Consider the following 19,972-nt stretch of genomic DNA (forward strand, 5'->3'; position numbering starts at 1 on the left):
GTAGCCAAGACTAGCCTCAAACACTAGAGTTCTGAGTGCCTCTGCCTCCAGAGTGTTGAGATTAAAGGGCAAGTCAGTGTTTGAATCTATGAAGTAGGAACCCATGATTTATGTGCTACAGCTAGTCATAATTATAAAATACAGCTGTGGAATAAAATTTGCCTCAATAAATAAAATGATGAGTGATTGACAAGCGCTTGAATGCCAGCACTCAGGTCATGGAGGCTCTGTGAATTAAAAGCCAACCTGGTCTACATAGTAATATCCTGTATCCAATACATACATACATACATACATACATACATACATACATACATACATACATACATATAATACACACATGCTTAAATACATACATATACACATACTCACACATATACATAAATATATAATACAACACATATATAATTACATACACACAGACATACATACACACATATAATACATACACATACATACATACATACATACATACATACATACATACATACATACATACATACATACTGATGGAGGAAGACACCTGACTCAACTTCTGACCTCCACATGCATGTGTGTACCTACTTCCACACACGTGTATGTGTATTATATATGCATACATGGCAAAAGAAAAAAACATCTTCCATCTCCTTTGGGCGCTCTAATGGGACACTGTGGAGTGATCTGATCAAGCCTGTCAGGAAGAGAGGCAGAAGACCTGTCCCTCTGGCCACCATATGCTAAACGCTGCCTGCAGAGCTCCAAAGTGGCCTCTAGGTGGAGCAGCTGAGCAGCCGTCATCTTTTCAGTCTATGCTCTCTCAGCTGGCTCGTAGGCAGGAAGAAGAGCTCTGACTGTGGAGGTCAAGGGGTGGAACAGAAGCAGAAACATGGGTGAGAGGAACAAAAGGCAAGAATAGAAGCATGATAAGAGATCCATGGGTGGTCCCTTTCTTCCAGGCCCTTTTGTCTGATTGTAGCTTGCAAAGCAACCTCATACGGAGGCCTTGCAGCCTTGAGTCTGATACAGTGTTGCCCACAGAGGCCTTCTGAGGCAGGTGCGGTTTACAGTTCCCGGTGGAGAACTGGGCTCAGATGTCATCACTCGGCAAGAGGCAGAGCTGAGACTTGAATGCGCTGTGGTTCCTGATCGGGGTCTTACCCACTCTGTGCTTCTCCCACTTAAATGCCCAGGGACCCGTGGATCTTACCCATCATCCCACACACCTCCTGATAGGCTTCTTTACCACCTGCCCTAGAGGTTCAGAATTCCCAAAGGCAGACTGGGTGTGACCAGGATAGGAGACTTGTCTTCGAGGGACATGAAGAAGATCCTTCCCTTGGCCCTGATAGAGCTGACAGCACTCTATGACATCCTAGGCCTGGACCTGAAGAGAAGCAAAGGCGGGAAGTGGAAAGGCGCAGGTGAGCATGTGTGCCAGCAACCTGGCTGCCCCTTCCCACCTGCCACCTTCTGTACCCACCGTTTGCCCCGTGAACTTAGCGTCTGTGTTTTGGTACCTGTAGATTTTTTTTTTTCTGCAAGTAAAAAACAGTTCCTAGCCAGTGGCATAGTGAAACTGTAATCTCAGTTTTTGGGAGACTGAGGCAGGAGGATCATGAATTAGTGCCTAGCCTGGGCTACATAGCAAGAATTTGTTTGAAGAAACCAACCAATCAAACAAAACCCAATTCCTGTCCATTTTACCCCATTTCTATTTGAGTAAATACATCATGGAAGCTACAGCACAGATACAAGCAGTGTTCACTTTCAGTGTTCTCTCTCTCTCTCTCTCTCTCTCTCTCACACACACACACACACACACACACACACACACATGCATGCACCTCATGTATGTGTGAGTATATTTTTCCTCTTAATATGATACAATTGTGTGTGGACAGTTTCCATTTTCCCGGTCCTGCACCCTGCACCCTTTCTACAGTACTGTTCCATAATGAGCAGCTTCCAACACTGTGACTTAGCCATTCTTGCCAAATGGGTGAGCTGGACGATGCTTGCTTTAGCTGTGGGTCGGTCTAGCTCTCCTCCTCTTCCTCCTCTCTGGACCACCAGGCCATCTGAACAGATTCTCCTGGCAAGAGCAGAAACACAGAGGGCAAGCACGCCCACCTAACACATCCGAAGCCTCTGTCTGCATTGTGTAGGCTACTGTGTCAGCGAGCTCCACTGTTCACACGGCCAGGCAGCACACAAAGGGTGGAGGGGCACTCTGTGTCTCCAGTGGGGACACAGCACAGGTTCATACATCAGAGAAGGCATACAGGAGGAGTGTTGAATTTGTAGTTCTCCTTCTACATATGAGAGAAAATGTGATTTCTTTTCTTTCCCTAATCACCACCTGTTCTTTTCCCAAACAACCAACTTTTAGACCCTTTTCTCCCCCTACAGACTCTTTCTGTTATGTGTGTCTATGAGTGTGTGAGTGTGTGAATGTGTGAGTATGTGGGTGTATATATATATGTGACTGTGTACATGTATGTGAGTGTATAAGTGTTTGAGTGTGTATGTGATTGTATGTATGTGTGAGTGTGTGTGAATGTGTATGAGTGTGTGTATGTGTGAATGTGTGTGTATATGTGAGTGTGTGTGAGTGTATATATGTGTTAGTATGTTCTAATGTGTGTATATCTAAGTGTGTGTGAGAGTGTGTGTGCATGTGAGAGTGTGTATATGTGTGTGTGAATATGTGTGAGTGTGTGTATATGTGAGTGTGTGTATGTGTGTGTAAGTGTGAGTGTGTATATTGTGAGTGTGTGTGCATGTGTGTCTTGTGAGTGTGTGTGCATGTGTGTATGTGTGAGTATGTGAGTGTACGTGTGAGTATGCATATGTGAGTGTGTATGTGTGAGTGTGTATGTGTGTGTTTGAGTGTGTACATGTGAGGGTGTACGTGTGAGTGTGTGTATATGTGTGTGTATATGTAAGTATGCATGTGTGTGTGTATTGTGAGTGTGTGTGCATGTATGTATTGTGAGTGTGTATGCATGTGTGTATGTGTGTGTGAGTGTGTGTATGTGTGTGTGTATGTGAGGGTGTATGTGTGTGAGTGTGTATATGTGAGTGTGCATGTGTGTATATATGTGAGTATGTATGTGTGAGTGTGTGTATGTTTGTGAGTGTGTATATGTGAAGGTGTATGTGTGTGTGTGTGAGTGTGAGTGTGTGTGATTGTGTATATGTGAGTGTATGTGTGAGTGTGTGTGAGTGTGAGTGTGTGATTGTGTATATGTGAGTGTATGTGTGAGTGTGTGTGAGTGTGAGTGTGTGTGATTGTGTATATGTGAGTGTATGTGTGTGTGTATATGTGTATATATGTGAGTATGTATGTGTGAGTGTGTGTATGTGTGAGTGTGTATATGGTGATATGTGAGTGTATATGTGTGAGTGTATGTATATGTGTGTATTGTGAGTGTGTGTATATGTGAATATGTATGTGTGAGTGTGTGTATATGTAAGAGTACGTGTGAGTGTGTGTTAACTTTAGATTCTGTACATGAGAAAAAGCTCAAGGCATTTGTCCTTTGGAGTCTGGCTTATTTCATGTAGCAGGATGATCTCTGTCAGTCTTCCTGTACATGGCATTTCATTCTTCTCTCTGGCTGAATAACAGGTCATCACACCCAGGTACCACAATTTCATACACATCATTGACGGGCATCTAGGCCGGTTCTGTGCAGTACCATGGGTGTGGACGTGTCTGTATTTTGCTGGCTTAGCTTCCTGTGGGTGTCTTACTGTAGTCCTTTAGTAGGTTTTGTTCAGGCCTATTTTTTATTTTTGTGGATGAATGCTTTGCCTGCGTGTGTGCCTGTGCAGTGTCCTGCTGATGTCAGAAGAGGGCATCAGATCCTTTGAAACTGGAGTTGCCACCAACCATGTGGGTGCTGGAAACCTTACTGGGGTCTTCTGTAAGAGCAACAAGTGCTCGTAACTGTCAGGAAACCTCTCTAGCTCCAGTTATGTGTGTGGGGGGGGTTGTTTTGTTTTGTGAATCGCTGTAAGTTTTCCACAGTGGCTTCACCAGCGGGGGTTCCTACCAGCAGTGTGTTGTATATGGGTTCATCCCCCCAAATCCTTGCTAGCACTGTCAGCACTCATTAGCTTTGATGACAGCTGTTCCCAACGAATGACATGGAATCTCAGTACAGTTTTGACTTACATTTCTCTGATGAGTAAGGATGTTGAACTTTCCCCCCAAAATATTTACTGGTTATTTGTATTTTTTCCCAGAATTGTTTATTCAATGTGTTAGCCTGTTACTGATGGCATGATTTGGATTTTTGGTATCCAATATTTGGAGTTCTTTGTATATCCTAAACATTGATCCCCTGGTGTGTGTATAGTTTGGCCATGATTTTCTCTAGCTTTGTAGACTGTCTGTCAATTGTTCCCTTCTTTGTCTGGATTTTTTTTCTTGCAGTATTGTTCCCAACCATGTCAGAGCTTTGGTCTCACATTAAGGTCTCTGATGCATTTTGAGTTTATTTGGGGGAAAATAATGGCTCTGGTTTCATCCTTCTACCTGTGAAATCCAGCTTCCCTGATGCTGTTGAAGAGGATTCTTTTCTCTGCCTTTGTTAAACGTTAAGCGGCCATAGCTGGGTGGTTTTATTCCTGGGCCCTGTGCTCTAGCCCAGCTGTCTGTGTATCTGTTTTTCCGTCTGCCATTCTGTCAGGTCGTCTCTATAGTGTAGTTTAGATCAGGTGTTGTGAGGTTTCCGGTGTTGCTCTTTCTGCTCGGGATTTGATTTAGCCACTCAGATTCTTCTGTGTTCCCATGTGAATTTTAGGATTGCCTGTTTTAGTTCTGAGGAGGGTGTCATTGGAGTACTGATGATCGGTAATATAGCCGTTTCTACAATACTAATTCTGCTAATCCACAAATGTAGGAGGCCTGTCTGTCCTTTAATGTCTCCCTCAATTTATGTCTTCAGTGGTTTTAAGGAAAGCGTTTTTTTCAGCCTTGACACTATGTTCCTTCCCATGGCTACTCTGTAGTCTATTTAACCATTTCCCTGCTAGAGGGTAAGCACTATACCCATATTTTCCCTGCACCAGTTGTTATATCTAACAGTTTGAATGCCTCAAAGTTTTAAAAAAAATTTTTTTTGAGACAGAATCTAACAAAATGTAGCCCAGGCTGTCTTTTAGTTTTCTATTCCCCTGCCTCACCTCCTGGGAGTGCTAGGACTACAGGCATGAGCTGCTGAACCCAGTTCTTATTACTTTCTGGACACACGTTATCATTTAGTGTGTGCTCATCCAACTGTCTCGCTCTCAGCACCATACATTCACGGCTTTGTTGGTATTCTTCAGAGACAGGGGGATGGCGGGTTAGGAAGGTGGCAGGAAGGGTCAAGTAGAAAAAAGAAGGCTGGTGGAAAAAAGAGCGGAAAGGAAGACAGTGAAGGAGTTTGTCTGGGACAACCTTAAGCCAGGACGGCTGAGACCCCTGGGTCTTGGCCCAGTCCTGCAGAACTAGGTAGCTCCACCCTGGTCTGTTGGCTCGCACTAAGGCGGCAGGATGTTTTCCTTTTAGTTCTTCCTTATCCAGGGGGTGGGCTGTGATGTGGCATGCCTGATGTCACCACCATTTCTTCCTTCCTTCCTTCCTTCGTTCCTTCGTTCCTTCCTTCCTTCCTTCTTCCTTCTTCCTTCCTTCCTTATAAGTACACTGTAGCTGTCTTCAGACACACCAGAAGAGGGCACCAGATCTCATTACAGATGGCTGTGAGCCACCATGTGATTGCTGGGATTTGAACTCAGGACCCCTGGAAGAGCAGTCAGTGCTCTAACCACTGAGCAATCTCTCCAGCCCGTCACCACCATTTCTGAGGCCAGGTGCTTCAGTTCCACCTCTCTCTAGAGCTCGGTTCTCTGGAGAAATGAGTCTGATTCTATTATTGAGATGCACCCTCTTCTCTTCTGATCTCCTGCAGACTCCGGCCTTTTTGGGGTGCCCCTTCACAGCCTTCTGGAAGCTGACCATAGAGTCTTCCCCAGCACCCAGGTCCCACTGCTCCTGCAAGCTGTAAGTTGTCCCCAGCTTGGGTTTGCTTAGCCCTTGGAGGGCTGGCTCGGAGGAGCATCTGGGAGATGCCTACCACAGGGGAAAGAACCAAGGCTTTAGAGAAGGGGATCTGGGTTCAAATCCTGCCTCTGGTATCTGCTAGCTCGGAGAACTGGGTGCAGTTCTGACCTTCTAGATCCTTCCTTTTGATGTCTGTGAGCTGGAGTTCTAACAACAGTCTCCTTTAGTTGAGGATTAAATGAAAAAATGTCTCCGAAGCTCTCAGAAGTCACTTCTCACACAGTGGTCCGGGAAGCTCGGATAAGCTAAGGATTTGGCTCAGGGGTAGAACCCTTGCCCAACATGGCCATGACCTTGGCTCCATCCCCAGAACCATGAAAACAATAACAGGGACTCTTGTCATTTGAAGGAACCTTGTAGCGCCCTCCCTTCCTGGTTTTCATGACAGACCAATAGGCCCTGCTCAGACCCTCTTGTCAGTGGCTGTTAGCTAGAATGATGATTTCTGTCTTTAATAGTTGCTGTCCTGTTTGGAAAAAAGAGGGCTGGACATGGAAGGCATCCTCAGAGTGCCTGGATCCCAGGCCAGGGTCAAGGTAATGGCCGGCTTATTCCATCTCTAAAGGCTGTCTCACCTCTCCAAGCCCTGTGTTGTGTTTGGTTGGGAGAGACTCGTGGTCCCGGCTAGTCTGTGGCCAGACTTCAGTATGGTTGTGGGGTTCCAGGAGACAGAAGGGTAGCCCAACAGAGCAGTGGGCTCTGGAGTCGCACTGCCAATATCCAAAGAGCGGAGCCCCCCTGCACACTGTGGTTCAACACGGGATGGCATCCCATTCTCACAGCGATGATGTCAGGGAAGTGCTGTTGTTATCTCCGCCTTGCAAGAGGACAAGACAGAGTGAGAGGCTTATGAGGGAGCTGTGGGCAACTTCTTGATGGCCCTCCTTTCTCTAGGGGCTGGAGCAGAAGCTGGAGCGAGACTTCTATGCTGGCCTCGTTAGCTGGGACAAGGTTCATCCCAATGATGCATCTGACTTGCTCAAGAGGTTCCTCCGGAAGCTGCCTGCACCTCTGCTCACAGCCGAATACCTCCCAGCCTTTGCAGCAGTGCCCAGTGCGTGTGACAGTGGCATGCATGTGCAGGGGCTGGAGGGAGGCTGGGGAAGGTGCAGAATCGCGGCAGAGCTGTACAGAAATATCTGATGGGGCTGGAAGTGTGTTTGCATGTATGTAAGCATGCCCATGGATGCACAGGCATGTGTGTGGTGGCTATTGGTGCATGTGTCTGTCAAGTGTATGTATTTGTACATGTGTGTACAGACTGACAGGAGAGGAGGAAGATCTGAGGCTTTGGCCTTGTTATCAGTCCTGACATGGACGAGGGACTAGCTAGCTTCAGCTCTTTTCTTAAAAGGTTTATTACGCTTTAAAAGTCTTGTGTGGTGGTGGGGGGGGGTGGGCGGAACAGACGCCATGGAGCATCTGTGGAGATCAGAGGACAACCTTCAGGAGTCTGGTTTCTCGTGGTGTCTGGGGTTCTTGACATCCATGGGCTGGAGCTTGTCAGGTGAATGTAAGTGTGGACACCTGAGTGTGTTGGCCTTTCCGTCTATGTACAAGAGGTCAGACCCTCCTGCATCGCATGCACAACAGTCTCTCTCTCTCTCTCTCTCTCTCTCTCTCTCTCTCTCTCTCTCTCTCTCTCTCTCTCCAAAGCTTTGACATGGGGCTAATTAGTCAACAGAGGGCTCACCACACACTGCGTGGAAACTTGAGTTCATGTCCCCAGTTCATGTCAGATGGAGTCATAGGCCTTCACAGTCCCAGCACAGGCGACTCAGACAAGGGGGTCCCCGGCACTCACTAGGCAGCTTGCCTAGCCAATCGGTGAGCTTTAGTATTTCAAAAAATAGGGTAGAGAGCAATTGAGGAAGACACCCTACCATATGTCCACCTCTGGCCTATACACACACACACACACACACACACACACACACACACACACACACACACACACACTTATAATCCATGTTCAGGCCACATGAATTCTACCATTTCCAGCAGCAGGGCTCTGAGTTGAGTGTCTCTCTTTCTCTCTCTCTCTCTCTCTCTCTCTCTCTCTCTCTCTCTCTCACCTCTGTGTCTCACAGCCTCCTCTCAAAACATGCATCATGCCAACTGTCCTCAACACACATGCAAAGGACTTGACCCACCTCCTCCTAGGCCCTCCCTCCCTGTAGTAAGACACCCACAGGGAATGATCCTCCCTCCTCAGCTTGTCCCCTCATACTCCCAGCCTGCTGCTCTCTGACGAGAAGGGGCTTCCCCCAAACGACTTCACTGCAGCCTGCCAACATTCAAACGTCAGTGCTTCAGGGGACCCCTGACCTGACATGAGATATTGCCCTTCTGTGACTTCCGCCCCTCTTCTTCCTGGAGACTCTGACCTCAGGGGTTGGCTAGCTTTTCCCTTCCAACCTTCATCTTGTGAAAGGTGTCAGGAAACTTTCTGTCTTGCACAAGTGAGCTATCAATGTTTCCCTCCCAGGGTTGACTTTCTGGCCTCTGGCATTCCTGACACTGGGCCATAATTCAGCTCAGTGTCTGTCTGTCTGTCCGTCTGGGCATGCATACAGACACACATATGCATGTGTGGGTGCACATGCCTTGAACATGTGTGCTCGCTTTTTACTAAGTGTGGTGAGTGTCTTAACCAGCCCTGCTTGGGTTTCTGTCTGAGCATGCTAGCCAGGAAGCAGTGGTAAGCCCTGTGGGAAAAGGTCCTGCTAGGCTTTCCAGCCTGGAATTTTCCCCAGAAGGAGGTTAGATCATCAATGGAGCATCCCTGAGCGTCTTCCTCCCTACCTCCCTCTTCTGCAGACATCCCTGACCTGAAACAGCGCCTACAGGCTCTCCACCTGCTTGTCCTCCTCCTGCCGGAACCCAACCGCAACACCTTGAAGGTAAAAGTGGCTTTTATGTCCTGGTCTCAGGCCTCCGCCTCAGTGCTGGCTTTTCTGTTCATACCTTCATCACACGGCCATACCAGGTGTGGTTGTGGTGACCACTGGCCTACACTGTCCTTGTCTGAGAGTCTTCTCCAAAGAAAGCAGGAGAGCTCTCAGAGCACACCTGATCCACTAGGTGCCAGCATCTTCCAGAGCAAGGGCTCTGTGTGCTGAGAAGTCTGGTGAGCAGGGGAGAGATGCACTCGTTCAGACTACGGTTCCCTGAGAACCTCTCCGAGGCTTTGGTATGCCAAGGCCTTGTGCCTCTCAGAGTGGGGCTGGAGCAGCCAGCGCATCCCGGACTCACTGCTCACTGTCCTTTTCAGCTGTGGGAGGTGTGGTGATGTTAGTGTCCCACCGAGAGCCACTTTGGGAAATGGTCCCCTTGGGGGCCCTTCACTGTGTGATCTGGGAGTGGGTGCTGAGGGGCCTGCAGAGGGCCTGAGATCTTCACCTTGGGATTTCTACTCCGTTAGTCACTGAGGACGATGCAGTATTTCGTTTGATTGTTTTGGTGCTATGGGATCTAGCACAGGAGAAGTCATGGGACAGAGGATGTGGGTCCCGTAGGAGCTCAATGGATGGACAGCCTTCCTTCCTTCCTTTTTTCTTTCCTTCTTTCCTTCTTTCCCACCCCTTTCTTCCTTCCCTTCATTTTCTTCTTTCTATCTAGCCATCTTTCCATCCATTCATGCATCCACCCATCTATCTTTCCATCATCCATCCATCCATTAACCCATCCATCTTTCCATCCATCCATCCAACCATCCATCCACCCACCCACCCACCCACCTACTCATCTATCCATCCATTTATCCATCTATCCATCCCTCCCTCCCTCTCTCTCTTCATCTTTACTATGTGGCCCTTGGCACATTTTCTAAGCCAGATCCTTTCTCTGTACAATGGGTCCAACAGTAAAACTTCCCGAGGCACACCAAGGCTGACTTAGTGAAATGGCAGCTGCTGGGCCAGAGTTACAAGGCTTCAGTGGACGGTAGCTCTGATCCACCCCTTTCTGCTCAGACTCCAATAAAGAGGACTGTGCTGGAGTTTAAGGCGGGTTCTGTGTTCTTCCTTAGGCACTCCTGGAATTCCTCAGGAAGGTGGCAGCCCAGGAGCAGCACAACAAGATGACCTTGTGGAATGTTTCCACAGTGATGGCCCCCAATCTCTTCCTGCCCCGAGGGCGGCCTCCCAAGCTCGCCCAGGGTGAGAAGCAGCTGGCAGAGGGTGCAGCTGAAGTGGTGTGCATGATGGTGCAGTACCAGGACCTGCTTTGGACGGTGAGTGATTGCAGTGGCAGCGGGTCCGTCCGTCCGTCTGTCCATCTGTCCGTCTGTCCACCACAGTCTCCAACATTCTGCGCTCCCCTGGTGCAGCTGCCCACTCCCTCTATCATGGGCACCATGTTTCATGCTGCTACTTAGAGCAATCCCTGGGACTCTGCAGGACTGTGCAGAGGCCAGGATTTTCCTTCCCTGCATTCAAGTCTAAGAAATCTATATTTTCTTTCCCTACAACCCACACCTCTCACCTCTCAGGCAACTCACAGCACTCCGATTCCCCCCCCCCCCAGTTTAGTCCAGCTTTGAGGCTCAGGGGCATAGGTCTGGCCCAAGGGGGGGCCAAAACTAGACATCAGAGGTATCCTTGCCCCCATCGAGAGCATTGCCCTGAAAACATGCAGGGAAGCAGGGGTGGGGTGGGCTTCGCGCAGAGGGGGATCAGGTCCTAGTCTGTGGAAGTTGGGGGTGGGACAGGAGCCCTGAGAAGACCCTGCTCTTGCATTCCCACCACACAATTGGCATCACCCTCGGGGGCTGCTCAGGTCATTTGCTCAATCCGTCAGCCTCCTGTCCATTCACCCACTGGACCAAACGTTCACCCCTCCCCCATATCCAACTACCCACAACTACCCATTTATCCACTTACCAGGCATCTGCCTACCCATTTGTCCAAACCATCCCCACATATGCTCCACTCACTCACGGACCCACTTATCTACCAATCTACCTATATTCTACCCACCATCCACCTGATCAGCCACCCATCCATCCGTTATCTACCCACTCATCCACCCAATGTGCATCTACCCATGTACTCATCGCTCTATCCACCCCTGCCTACTTGACCATGCACCCATCCACCCACCCACCCACCCCCCCACCTAACTATCCGCTATCTACCCGCTATCCCCATTATATACCATCCAAATACTCACCCACTTAGCCATTCGTCATTGCATCACCTGCACACCCACCCACCTATCATGCACCCATTCACTTCCCGTCCATCTACCCCAACCTACCCACCATGTACCCGCCCATCCCCCTGTCCTTCACTTATCCCTCTCTCCATCCACAAGCTAGATTGATCCCTCCAGATCCGAGCAAATGCAGTTTTCTTTGAGGAGCCCCAGATCTCCTGTCCTGAGCCAGCCGCTGTTTTAAATGCATCATGGGAGGTGGGGAGTGTTGGGGGACAGAGAGAGAGCTCAGCGGTTAAGAGCACATACTGCTCTTCCAGAGGTCCTGGGTTTGATTCTTAGCACCCACAGCGGCTCACAGCAGTCTACCACTTTCCAGTTCTAGGGATTCTGATGTCCGCTTCTGCCCTCCGTGGGTATCAGGCACACACTTGAGGCACTGTCTTAGTTAGAGTTTCAATGCTGGGAAAAGACCAGAACAAGATTTAATTGGGACTGGCTTACAGGTTCAGAAGTTCAGTCCATTATCATCAAGGCAGGAACATGGCAGCATCCAGGCAGGCACGGTGCAGGGGGAGCTGAGAGTTCTACCTCTTGTTCTTGCGAAGGCAGCTAGAAGAAGACTGACTCCCACATGGTTAGGAGGAGGGTCTCATTGCCCACACCCACAATGACACACTTCCTCCACCAAGGCCACACCTACTCCACCAAGGCCACACCTCCTAATAGTGGTACTCCCCGGGCCAAGCATATTCACACCACCACACACACACACACTTAATACATTTCAGCAAAGCATTCAAATGCACCCTGGGTTTCTGCTCAAGCCCTTCCCTCTTCCCATCCCCTTTCTCCAAAGGCACAGCTTGGTACTAAGAGCCCTCTGCTTATTTTCTTAAGACTTAGTTCAGGGTCAATTATTCTGCTGAGAGTCTCCTGCCTGCCCCCCAGGCTCCCATGATTCCCTTTTCTCTCTGCAAGTTACATTGCTGTTAGAACATAGTGAATTGCAATTTTTAAAGATTTATTTTTATTTTATCTGTATGAGCATTTAGCCTGCATGTATGTGGGCACACCACATATGTTCTTGGTCTCTGCAAAGGTCAAAAGAAGACTTCAGATCCCAAGAGGTGGAGTTCCAGGTGACTGTGGATGCTTGGGACAGACCAGATTTTTTTTTTTTTTTGGTTCTTTTTTTCGGAGCTGGGGACCGAACCCAGGGCCTTGTGCTTCCTAGGCAAGCGCTCTACCACTGAGCTAAATCCCCAACCCCAGATTTTTTTTTAAATTTACTTACACTGTAGCTGTCTTCAAACACACCAGAAGAGGGCATAAGATCCCATTAAAGATGGTTGTGAGCCACCAGGCGGTTGCTGGGATTTGAAACTCAGGACCTCTGGAAGAGCAGTCAGTGATCTTAACCATCGAGCCATTTCTCCGGCCTGACAAACCAGGCTCTTGTGGAAGATCTTACCTGCTGAGCCAGCTCTTGGATACTACTTTTTTTTTTTATCTGTTTTAGGAAGTTTTTTTAAAAAGAAATTCCTTAAATACTAGTGTTTTTAAGTTTTAGACAGCACAGATGTATACAGCAAGATAGGTATCTCATCGACTTCTCCATGTGTGTCACTGTAATTAGGTTTCTACACCCCATTGTCTGTCGCACCTTGGGAAGAGGGTCGCTGGATCTGTGGTAGATTCTCACTGCACAGTGACTGAACTGACCTGCAGGTCTCCAGGAACTCCGCAAACGCACTCCGCAGGTTAGGGTTCTGAGAGCCTGAGTCCAGTCCAGATGCATTTGGACATCTCTGCATGGTGTGCCAATGAGCAGATTCCCTCAAGCACAGCCCTGTTCAGAAGCCTCAAGGACTGCTCTATCTTGAATCCAATACTCCGGGGTCCTCATTGGGGCTAAATGTCTAACATCCATTCCTTCAAACTAATGCTCTGGTAGCCACTCCAAGGAGTCAGTTTCAAGCCCTGTGTGGGAGAGACGTGGCCGTGGCTGGAATGGGCCCTGCTTTCCACTATCACAGCAACTCGGCTGAAACATGATTTTTCTGGACAGGTCGCCTCTTTCTTGGTAGCTCAAGTGCGAAAACTGAATGACAGTAATTGCCGTCGTTCCCAGCTCTGTGATGGGGGCCTCAAGACTTGGCTGCGGAGGACACACGTAGACAGAGACAAGGCTAGGAACGGGCTTGAAGCGGTGAGTGCTTCCCACACCAGGTGAAGGGAGAGGAGGAGAAAAGGTTGAGGGGTGGGCATCCGGGTTTCTCTTCGTCCCTGCCGCTAAGCTGCCATGAACAACCGCTTGTGACCGCCAGGCGGCGCCCGAGCCGCATTTCAACGATCGAGGAGCCGCTGCTGTGAAACCAGAGGCAGGGGGGCGAGGGATGGGAAGATGGCCTGGTGGGGGGTTCTGGAGGCCACTGACTTGGCCCTAATTTTAGAAGGTCCTTTGTGTGCCTGGGGCGGGGTTCAGGGTTCGGAAAGTGAATGAAGCTGCTTTGTAGGACAGGGATGTGGAAGAATTGAAGATTCTGGAACACAGAGCAGGAAGGAGTCTTCAACAAGGCTACGTGTGTGTGTGTGTGTGTGTGTGTGTGTGTGTGTGTGTGTGTGTGTGTCTATGTCTGTGTGTCTGTGTGTCTGTTTCTGTGTGTGTGTCTGTGTGTGTGTCTGTCTGTCTGTCTGTGTCTGTCTGTGTCTCTCTGTGTGTATGTCTGTCTGTGTCTATCTGTCTGTGTGTCTGTGTTTGTCTGTGTGTCTATTTCTCTGTGTGTGTCTGTGTGTGTGTGTCTGTCTATCTGTCTGTCTGTGTCTGTCTGTGTCTCTCTGTGTGTCTGTCTGTCTGTGTCTGTCTGTATCTGTGTGTGTATGTCTGTCTGTATCTGTGTGTTTCTTTGTGTGTTTGTCACTATCTGTGTCTCTGTGTGTGTATATCTGTCTGTGTATCTGTCTGTGTGTCTGTGTGTCTGTGATTGAGTGTTGACGAGCCTGGGTGTACATGTGCACATCTGTATGTAGCTCATATGTAGCTCGAATGTAGCTCGTATGTGCTACTGTGTTCATGCATTCCCACACCTGGATGTAGATGTGGGTTTGTGTATGCACGTGACGTTGAATACTGGTCTAACTATTCACGGGTGCATGGATTCCAGGGATGGAAGGGTCTTTCATTGTTCATCCCACATCTCCACCTCCAGACTCCCAAAGTGGCAACAATCCAGGTCCCGGTGACCGGGCCTAGCATGGATCTTCTGCAGGTGCCTCTGAGTCCTAGCACCAGGGTGACCCATGTCCTTAAGCTGTTCACAGAGCACCTCAACCCTGGCTCACAGCCTGAAGAGGGCAGTGAGACCTCAAACAGCCTTCTCTCAGAGTAAGTGCCACCTCCCTGAGGCAGGAGCCTCCCTTCTGGCCTGCAGGGGGTGAGGAGGGGTGGGGCTTGGTCCCTTCCAGCTGTTGGCCATGAGGAGTCACACATGTCTGTCCATGGCCTTCCCCTTTCTGTGGTGGTCAGCCTTTTTAGAGCTTCTTGGCTCCAAATATTAATGAAAAGGGCCACCATTCGTTATGGCTACTGTAGATTGGACACCATGTATAATGCTAAAATGGTAATGAAAGTCCTTAAGAGGGGCTGGAGAGACAACTCAGTGGTTAAGAGCCCTGACGGCTGTGGTAGAGGACTAGAGTTCTGTTCCCAGCTGCTCACAATCACCTGTAACTCCAGCTCCAGGGTGTACAACAATCTGGCCTCCACAGACACCCACACACATGCATGTACGGCACCCTTGTGGCACGCCTTTAAGCCCAAGCAGAGCAGCAGAGCTCTGTGAGTTTGAGGCCAGCCTGGTCTACAAAGCAAGTTCCTGGACAGCTGCTACACAGAGACACTCTGTGTCAAAGAAGAAGAAGAAGAAGAAGAAGAAGAAGAAGAAGAAGAAGAAGAAGAAGAAGAAGAAGAAGAAGAAGAAGAAGAAGAAGAAGAAGAAGAAAAAGAAAAAGAAATGAAAGAAAGAAAGAGGAAATGAAGAAAAAAAATAACCAACAAAGACTCTGGCCTTACAGGCTTATGCCATGACAGACAGACAGACAGACAGACTAATTAACTTATATTAAGTAGCCAAATCAAGTTAAAAACCATCCTTTATAAGAAATACAGTGATCACTGTGAATGTGCCCTGAGGTGCCTACTGCAATTTAAGGCACAAACGAGGCTTCCGGGCACAAAAAATCACATGTGCAACGGTCCCAAGGAAGCAAGAAACGGCGTGGCCAAGTGCATCAGGGGGCTGATATGTGGCTGTCATTCCCAGGCACAAGGAGTAGCTGGAGCCCTTGCGAGCTTCCTTCATGGGGTTAGCAAAAGACCCCCAGAGTCTCAGCCCTTAGCCAGTGTCTGACCCAATTTCTTCTGATACGGATGAGAAAAACAAAGACCCAGAGGGGCTAGGGAATGTCCAGGCACAAAGCTAGTCAGGGATAGATCCTGGAGCTGAATTCAGGATACCTATAATTATAATCAGATAATTATATATTTGTACCATTATAACTCGCACATGATCACACAATGTCTACATTCCTCCTTGGTGCAGAGTCTGCCTCTCACAGCAGGGTGCTCTCTCCTTGTGTCACCCTGACCTCATCCCCTGAGGCCCACTTCTGATGCCCCAATGCAGAGCACCTGGGGCTGATCTTTCCCAAGGACTAACATCTCCCTGCCTCTCCCTGGCTCTCCCTGCCCTGGTGCCAGCCTCCTTCATTGGCTCCAGTTCCCTCAGAAGAGTCCCCAGGCCCTTCCCACTAAGACCACAAATCCTTAAAGATGCTCCTTCCAGACCTGGGGTGGTTCTGCCTTCCGAAGCAGAGCCCAGAGTGGGTTTTTCTCTGTCTTACAGTAACACGAAGAAGAAGCCGGCCACCTTCCTTGTTTATGAAGTTGGGGGGAATATTGGTAAGTTCCCTGGTGGGAAGTGAGTCCACAGTGGGGACCCTGCAGGCTTCATCTTCCCTGCTGTGAGGGTCAAGATGAGCAAGACTGAGTTAGAAACTCTTCCTTCGTGGGCAGCTCCACCCAGAGCTGACTCCTGTTTGGAAGAAGACTGATTGGTGTTTGGTGTGAAAGCTGTCAGTGCTCCCACGATGCCTCAAGGACACTCTAGGGGAGAGGAATCTTAGCCCTGACTGTGGGTGCCTTTAGGGATGCTGTAGGCTCTCCAGCATCTGGCTCTCAGGACCCTTGCTTTGTGAGAACCAGACACACACACACACACACACACACACACACACACACACACACACACACACACACGGTGATCCTGGAACTTGAATAGGGCATTAGAATATCTCAGGGCTGTAATGAGAAATGGTGGTATCCTGTGAACTTGTTTCTAATAAGTTCCCCCATGCAGCTGAAGTTGCTGGTCCAAGGGCCAGACTTCCCTCAGAGAGCAGAGAGCCAGTGGTCAAGAAGGGGAGACAACACCAGGTCCAGGAGTTTTGGGTGACTGAAAGACGGCTTTGTGTGGAAGGAGTGGAGGAGGCTAGAGAAAGCATTTCAGGAGCTTGCCAGATCCACCAGGGGCCTCTGGGACTCATGCTCTATGGCCATATTGGAGCTAAAGGCTGCTGGTCTTTGGCACCTCTGGTGTGGATGCCTGGGGAAGAGAGTAAATTTCCTAGCAAAGCATCTTCTACCAACGGAAGTCTCCTCAGAGAAAGGGTAACTGTGAGCCATGGCGAGCTCCCATAACCAGAGGGTGGTACCTTGCCCTGGGAGAGGCTCTTGGAAAGATAACAGCATGTTAACATGTTATGCCATGTTCTCAACCCCTGTGATCCCTTCTCTCCACAGGTGAACATCGCCTGGACCCAGATGCCTACCTCTTGGATTTATACCGTGCCAACCCCCATGGCGAATGGGTCATTAGACAGAGCCCCACCTAAGAAACAGCCTGGGAGCAGAGCTGTTCACATGGAAAGACCAGTTCTTTCAAAGTCCCCCTTCCAGGAAATACCTCTTCTATGGCCAACAGCACAGAGCCGGCCTGCCCTTCGCCACATACGGAGAGCCCTGGAGGATACCACACGGGTACCTGCATCTCTACAGGGGTTTGTCCACAATTTCCAGACACAAGGGGAGTAAAAACTGTGGCAACTCTCTGGAACAGGCAGAAGTTTCCAGAAAATATTGCTCTGGAGGCATCCCCACAGTGTGGAGTGGGAAACCCCGTGTCTTCTCTGAGACCCTAAAGATGCCACGGACAGCCCTAGGATAGCTGCACAGGTGACGGACTTTGCACGCCTGTGTCTTAAGCGCTGTTTTACAGAACTGTGTTATCTTGTAGCACAGTTAAGTTGCTTCAGCATTAAACGCACAGCTAGTTCAAAGCTGTTCTTCCCAGCCTGGCTCCCGGTGGGGGTAGTCTTTGTGACAGCTGACTGGAGCTGTGAAAAACTTCTGTGCTATGCCTCTGGGTCTGGTTACACCTTCACCCCGTTCAGCAGGGCCAGGGGCAGTGCTTAGAGTAGGGAGCCCTGACAGGAAGGGCAGCAATTGCTTAAGGTCAAGGGTGAACTTCTGGCACTCCCAACACCTACCACTCATGACCCTAGCTCTTTTTCCTGCCCAAGTTTGTCTTCTCTTCAGGGGAAGTAAAGCCTCATCCATCCATCCATCCATCCATCCATCCATCCATCCATCCATCCATCCATTTAGTCATTCATTCAATAATGACTATGTTGAGCATCTAATTTATGCCAAAAGTTTACAAACTCCATCTCCAGTGTCTTCATTTCAGCTGTACTCAGTAGACTCTGAGACAAAGCTGGAAGAGCAAGTGGTGCTCCCGGGAGTCTGGAGAGTGAGTATATGAGAAGGAAGCGGAAGCCATCATTAGCGGGTACATTATCAAACAAGTTGTCACAATGGACACATAGAGCTTACTTCTGTTGAGGGACCCTGAGAAACAATATAGATGCTGTCCATTTGAGTCACCCCATCCCAGGGTAAAGAACAAGGATGGCAGGCACATGAGGAGCACAGAGGAAGGAGTCAAGTCCAGGCACTGAATACAGGCTGCTCCCGACTATGATGGGCATGGCTCCCATGCACTTCCAGGCCATCTGAGGGCCTTGCAGAGTGACTCTGACTGCCAAAGAGGTCTTGACTGGGGATAATGGTACAGTTCAAACTAGTTAGTTACTGTACATGGACTCTGTGAATGCTGGAGGGATGGACGTGGGTTTTCACTGATAACATCTGCTTCATCCTATGGCTGCTGCTGGTAGTGGTGGTGATGGTGGTGATGGTGGTGGTGATGGTGGTGATGGTGGTGATGGTGATGGTGGTGATGGTGGTGATGGTGGTGATGGTGGTGGTGGTGGTGGCAATGGTCATGGTGGTGGTGATGATGATAGTGATGGTGGTGATGGTGGTGGTGGTGGTTTTGGTGGTGGTGGTGATGGTGGTGATGGTGGTGGTGATGGTGGTGATGGTGATGGTGGTGATGGTGGTGGTGATGGTGGTGATGGTGATGGTGGTGATGGTGGTGATGGTGGTGATGGTGGTGATGGTGGTGGTGGTGGTGGCAATGGTCATGGTGGTGGTGATGATGATGGTGATGGTGGTGATGGTGGTGGTGGTGGTTTTGGTGGTGGTGGTGATGGTGGTGATGGTTATGGTAGCAATGGTGGTGATGATTTCAATGGTGGTGATGGTGGCAATGGTGTTTCTCTGTTGGATGCTCTGACTGTGTAAAGACAGACCATTTAAATATTTTTTGTCTGTGCTTGGGGATTTTGCCTGCGTGAATGTCTATGCACCCTTTGCATGCCGGGCGCCCACAGAGATCAGAAGGCATCCAGTCCCCGAGAACTAGAATTACATATGGTGGTGAGCTGCCATGTGGGTGTTAGAATCAAAGCCAGGCTCTTTGAAAGAGTGGGCCATTTTTTCAGCTTCAGAAAGCATTGGCTTTATATGTGATTTTTAGAAGTGTGCAAGCTTCCAAATCAGAACAGACTTAAAGAACTCGGGAACTGAATGTGGTCAGACATTACGGACAGAAGACAAAGGTCAGACATTATGGGCAGAAACCGAAATGGCGTGAAGATAGGTTAACTGCTTTTAGCATGGCCTCTGCCTTCCCGTCAGCTGCTCATGGGCACCTGAGGGACGCTTAGCTGCTGTGGTGGGGTCTGAGATGCCACTGGTGTGCACCGCACACTCCTAAGTTAGGTCTTCATGGGGTAGTGCTGCAAATCTCTGTAGAAAGACTTACATGCAACTGACAGCACTTCTTCAGGCCCAGTGTATGTAACAGAGGTGCCGGCGGTAATGGAGGCTGGTGGTGAGGGTTAAAGTGGTGATTGGTGGTGATGGTCGTGATTAGTGAGGATAATGGTGGGGGGGGAAGTAATTGATAATGACCACGATGATGATGATGGTGATGGTGATGATGATGGTGATGATGGTGATGATGGTGATGATGATGATAATGGTGGTGGTGGTGGTGATGGTGATGATGGTGATGATGGTGGTGATGATGATGGTGGTGGTGGTGGTGGTGGTGATGATGGTGGTGATGGTGATGATGGTGATGATGGTGATGATGATGATGGTGACAATCTCAATCGTGGGAAAAGCTCTGCACTGACAACCTCTCAAGCATTTAAAGCAGTGTCCCGATCCGTTCCCCAGCCTCCAGACTG

At 49.1% G+C, this 19,972-nt stretch overlaps 1 protein-coding gene across 4 annotated transcripts in view; it reads left to right on the forward strand.

Moving 5' to 3' along the window:
* Arhgap40 (Rho GTPase activating protein 40) overlaps positions 1-19,056 on the forward strand; it is a 42,129-nt gene extending 23,073 nt beyond the window's left edge. For 3 of the 4 annotated variants that reach the window (XM_087651116.1, XM_087651114.1, XM_087651115.1), the window contains 10 exons: positions 1,238-1,403; positions 5,943-6,034; positions 6,553-6,630; positions 6,989-7,148; positions 8,915-8,997; positions 10,125-10,328; positions 13,323-13,463; positions 14,464-14,639; positions 16,159-16,214; positions 17,115-19,056. In XM_087651116.1, coding sequence (XP_087507242.1) covers positions 1,238-1,403; positions 5,943-6,034; positions 6,553-6,630; positions 6,989-7,148; positions 8,915-8,997; positions 10,125-10,328; positions 13,323-13,463; positions 14,464-14,639; positions 16,159-16,214; positions 17,115-17,206 — 1,248 coding nt within the window. In that variant the 3' untranslated portion in view covers positions 17,207-19,056. 4 annotated transcript variants of the gene reach the window in all.
* Positions 19,057-19,972: the final 916 nt, after the last annotated feature.

The sequence above is a fragment of the Rattus norvegicus genome, chromosome 3, assembly GCF_021556685.1.
Source record: "Rattus norvegicus strain SHRSP/BbbUtx chromosome 3, alternate assembly SHRSP_T2T, whole genome shotgun sequence".
NCBI lineage: Eukaryota > Metazoa > Chordata > Mammalia > Rodentia > Muridae > Rattus > Rattus norvegicus.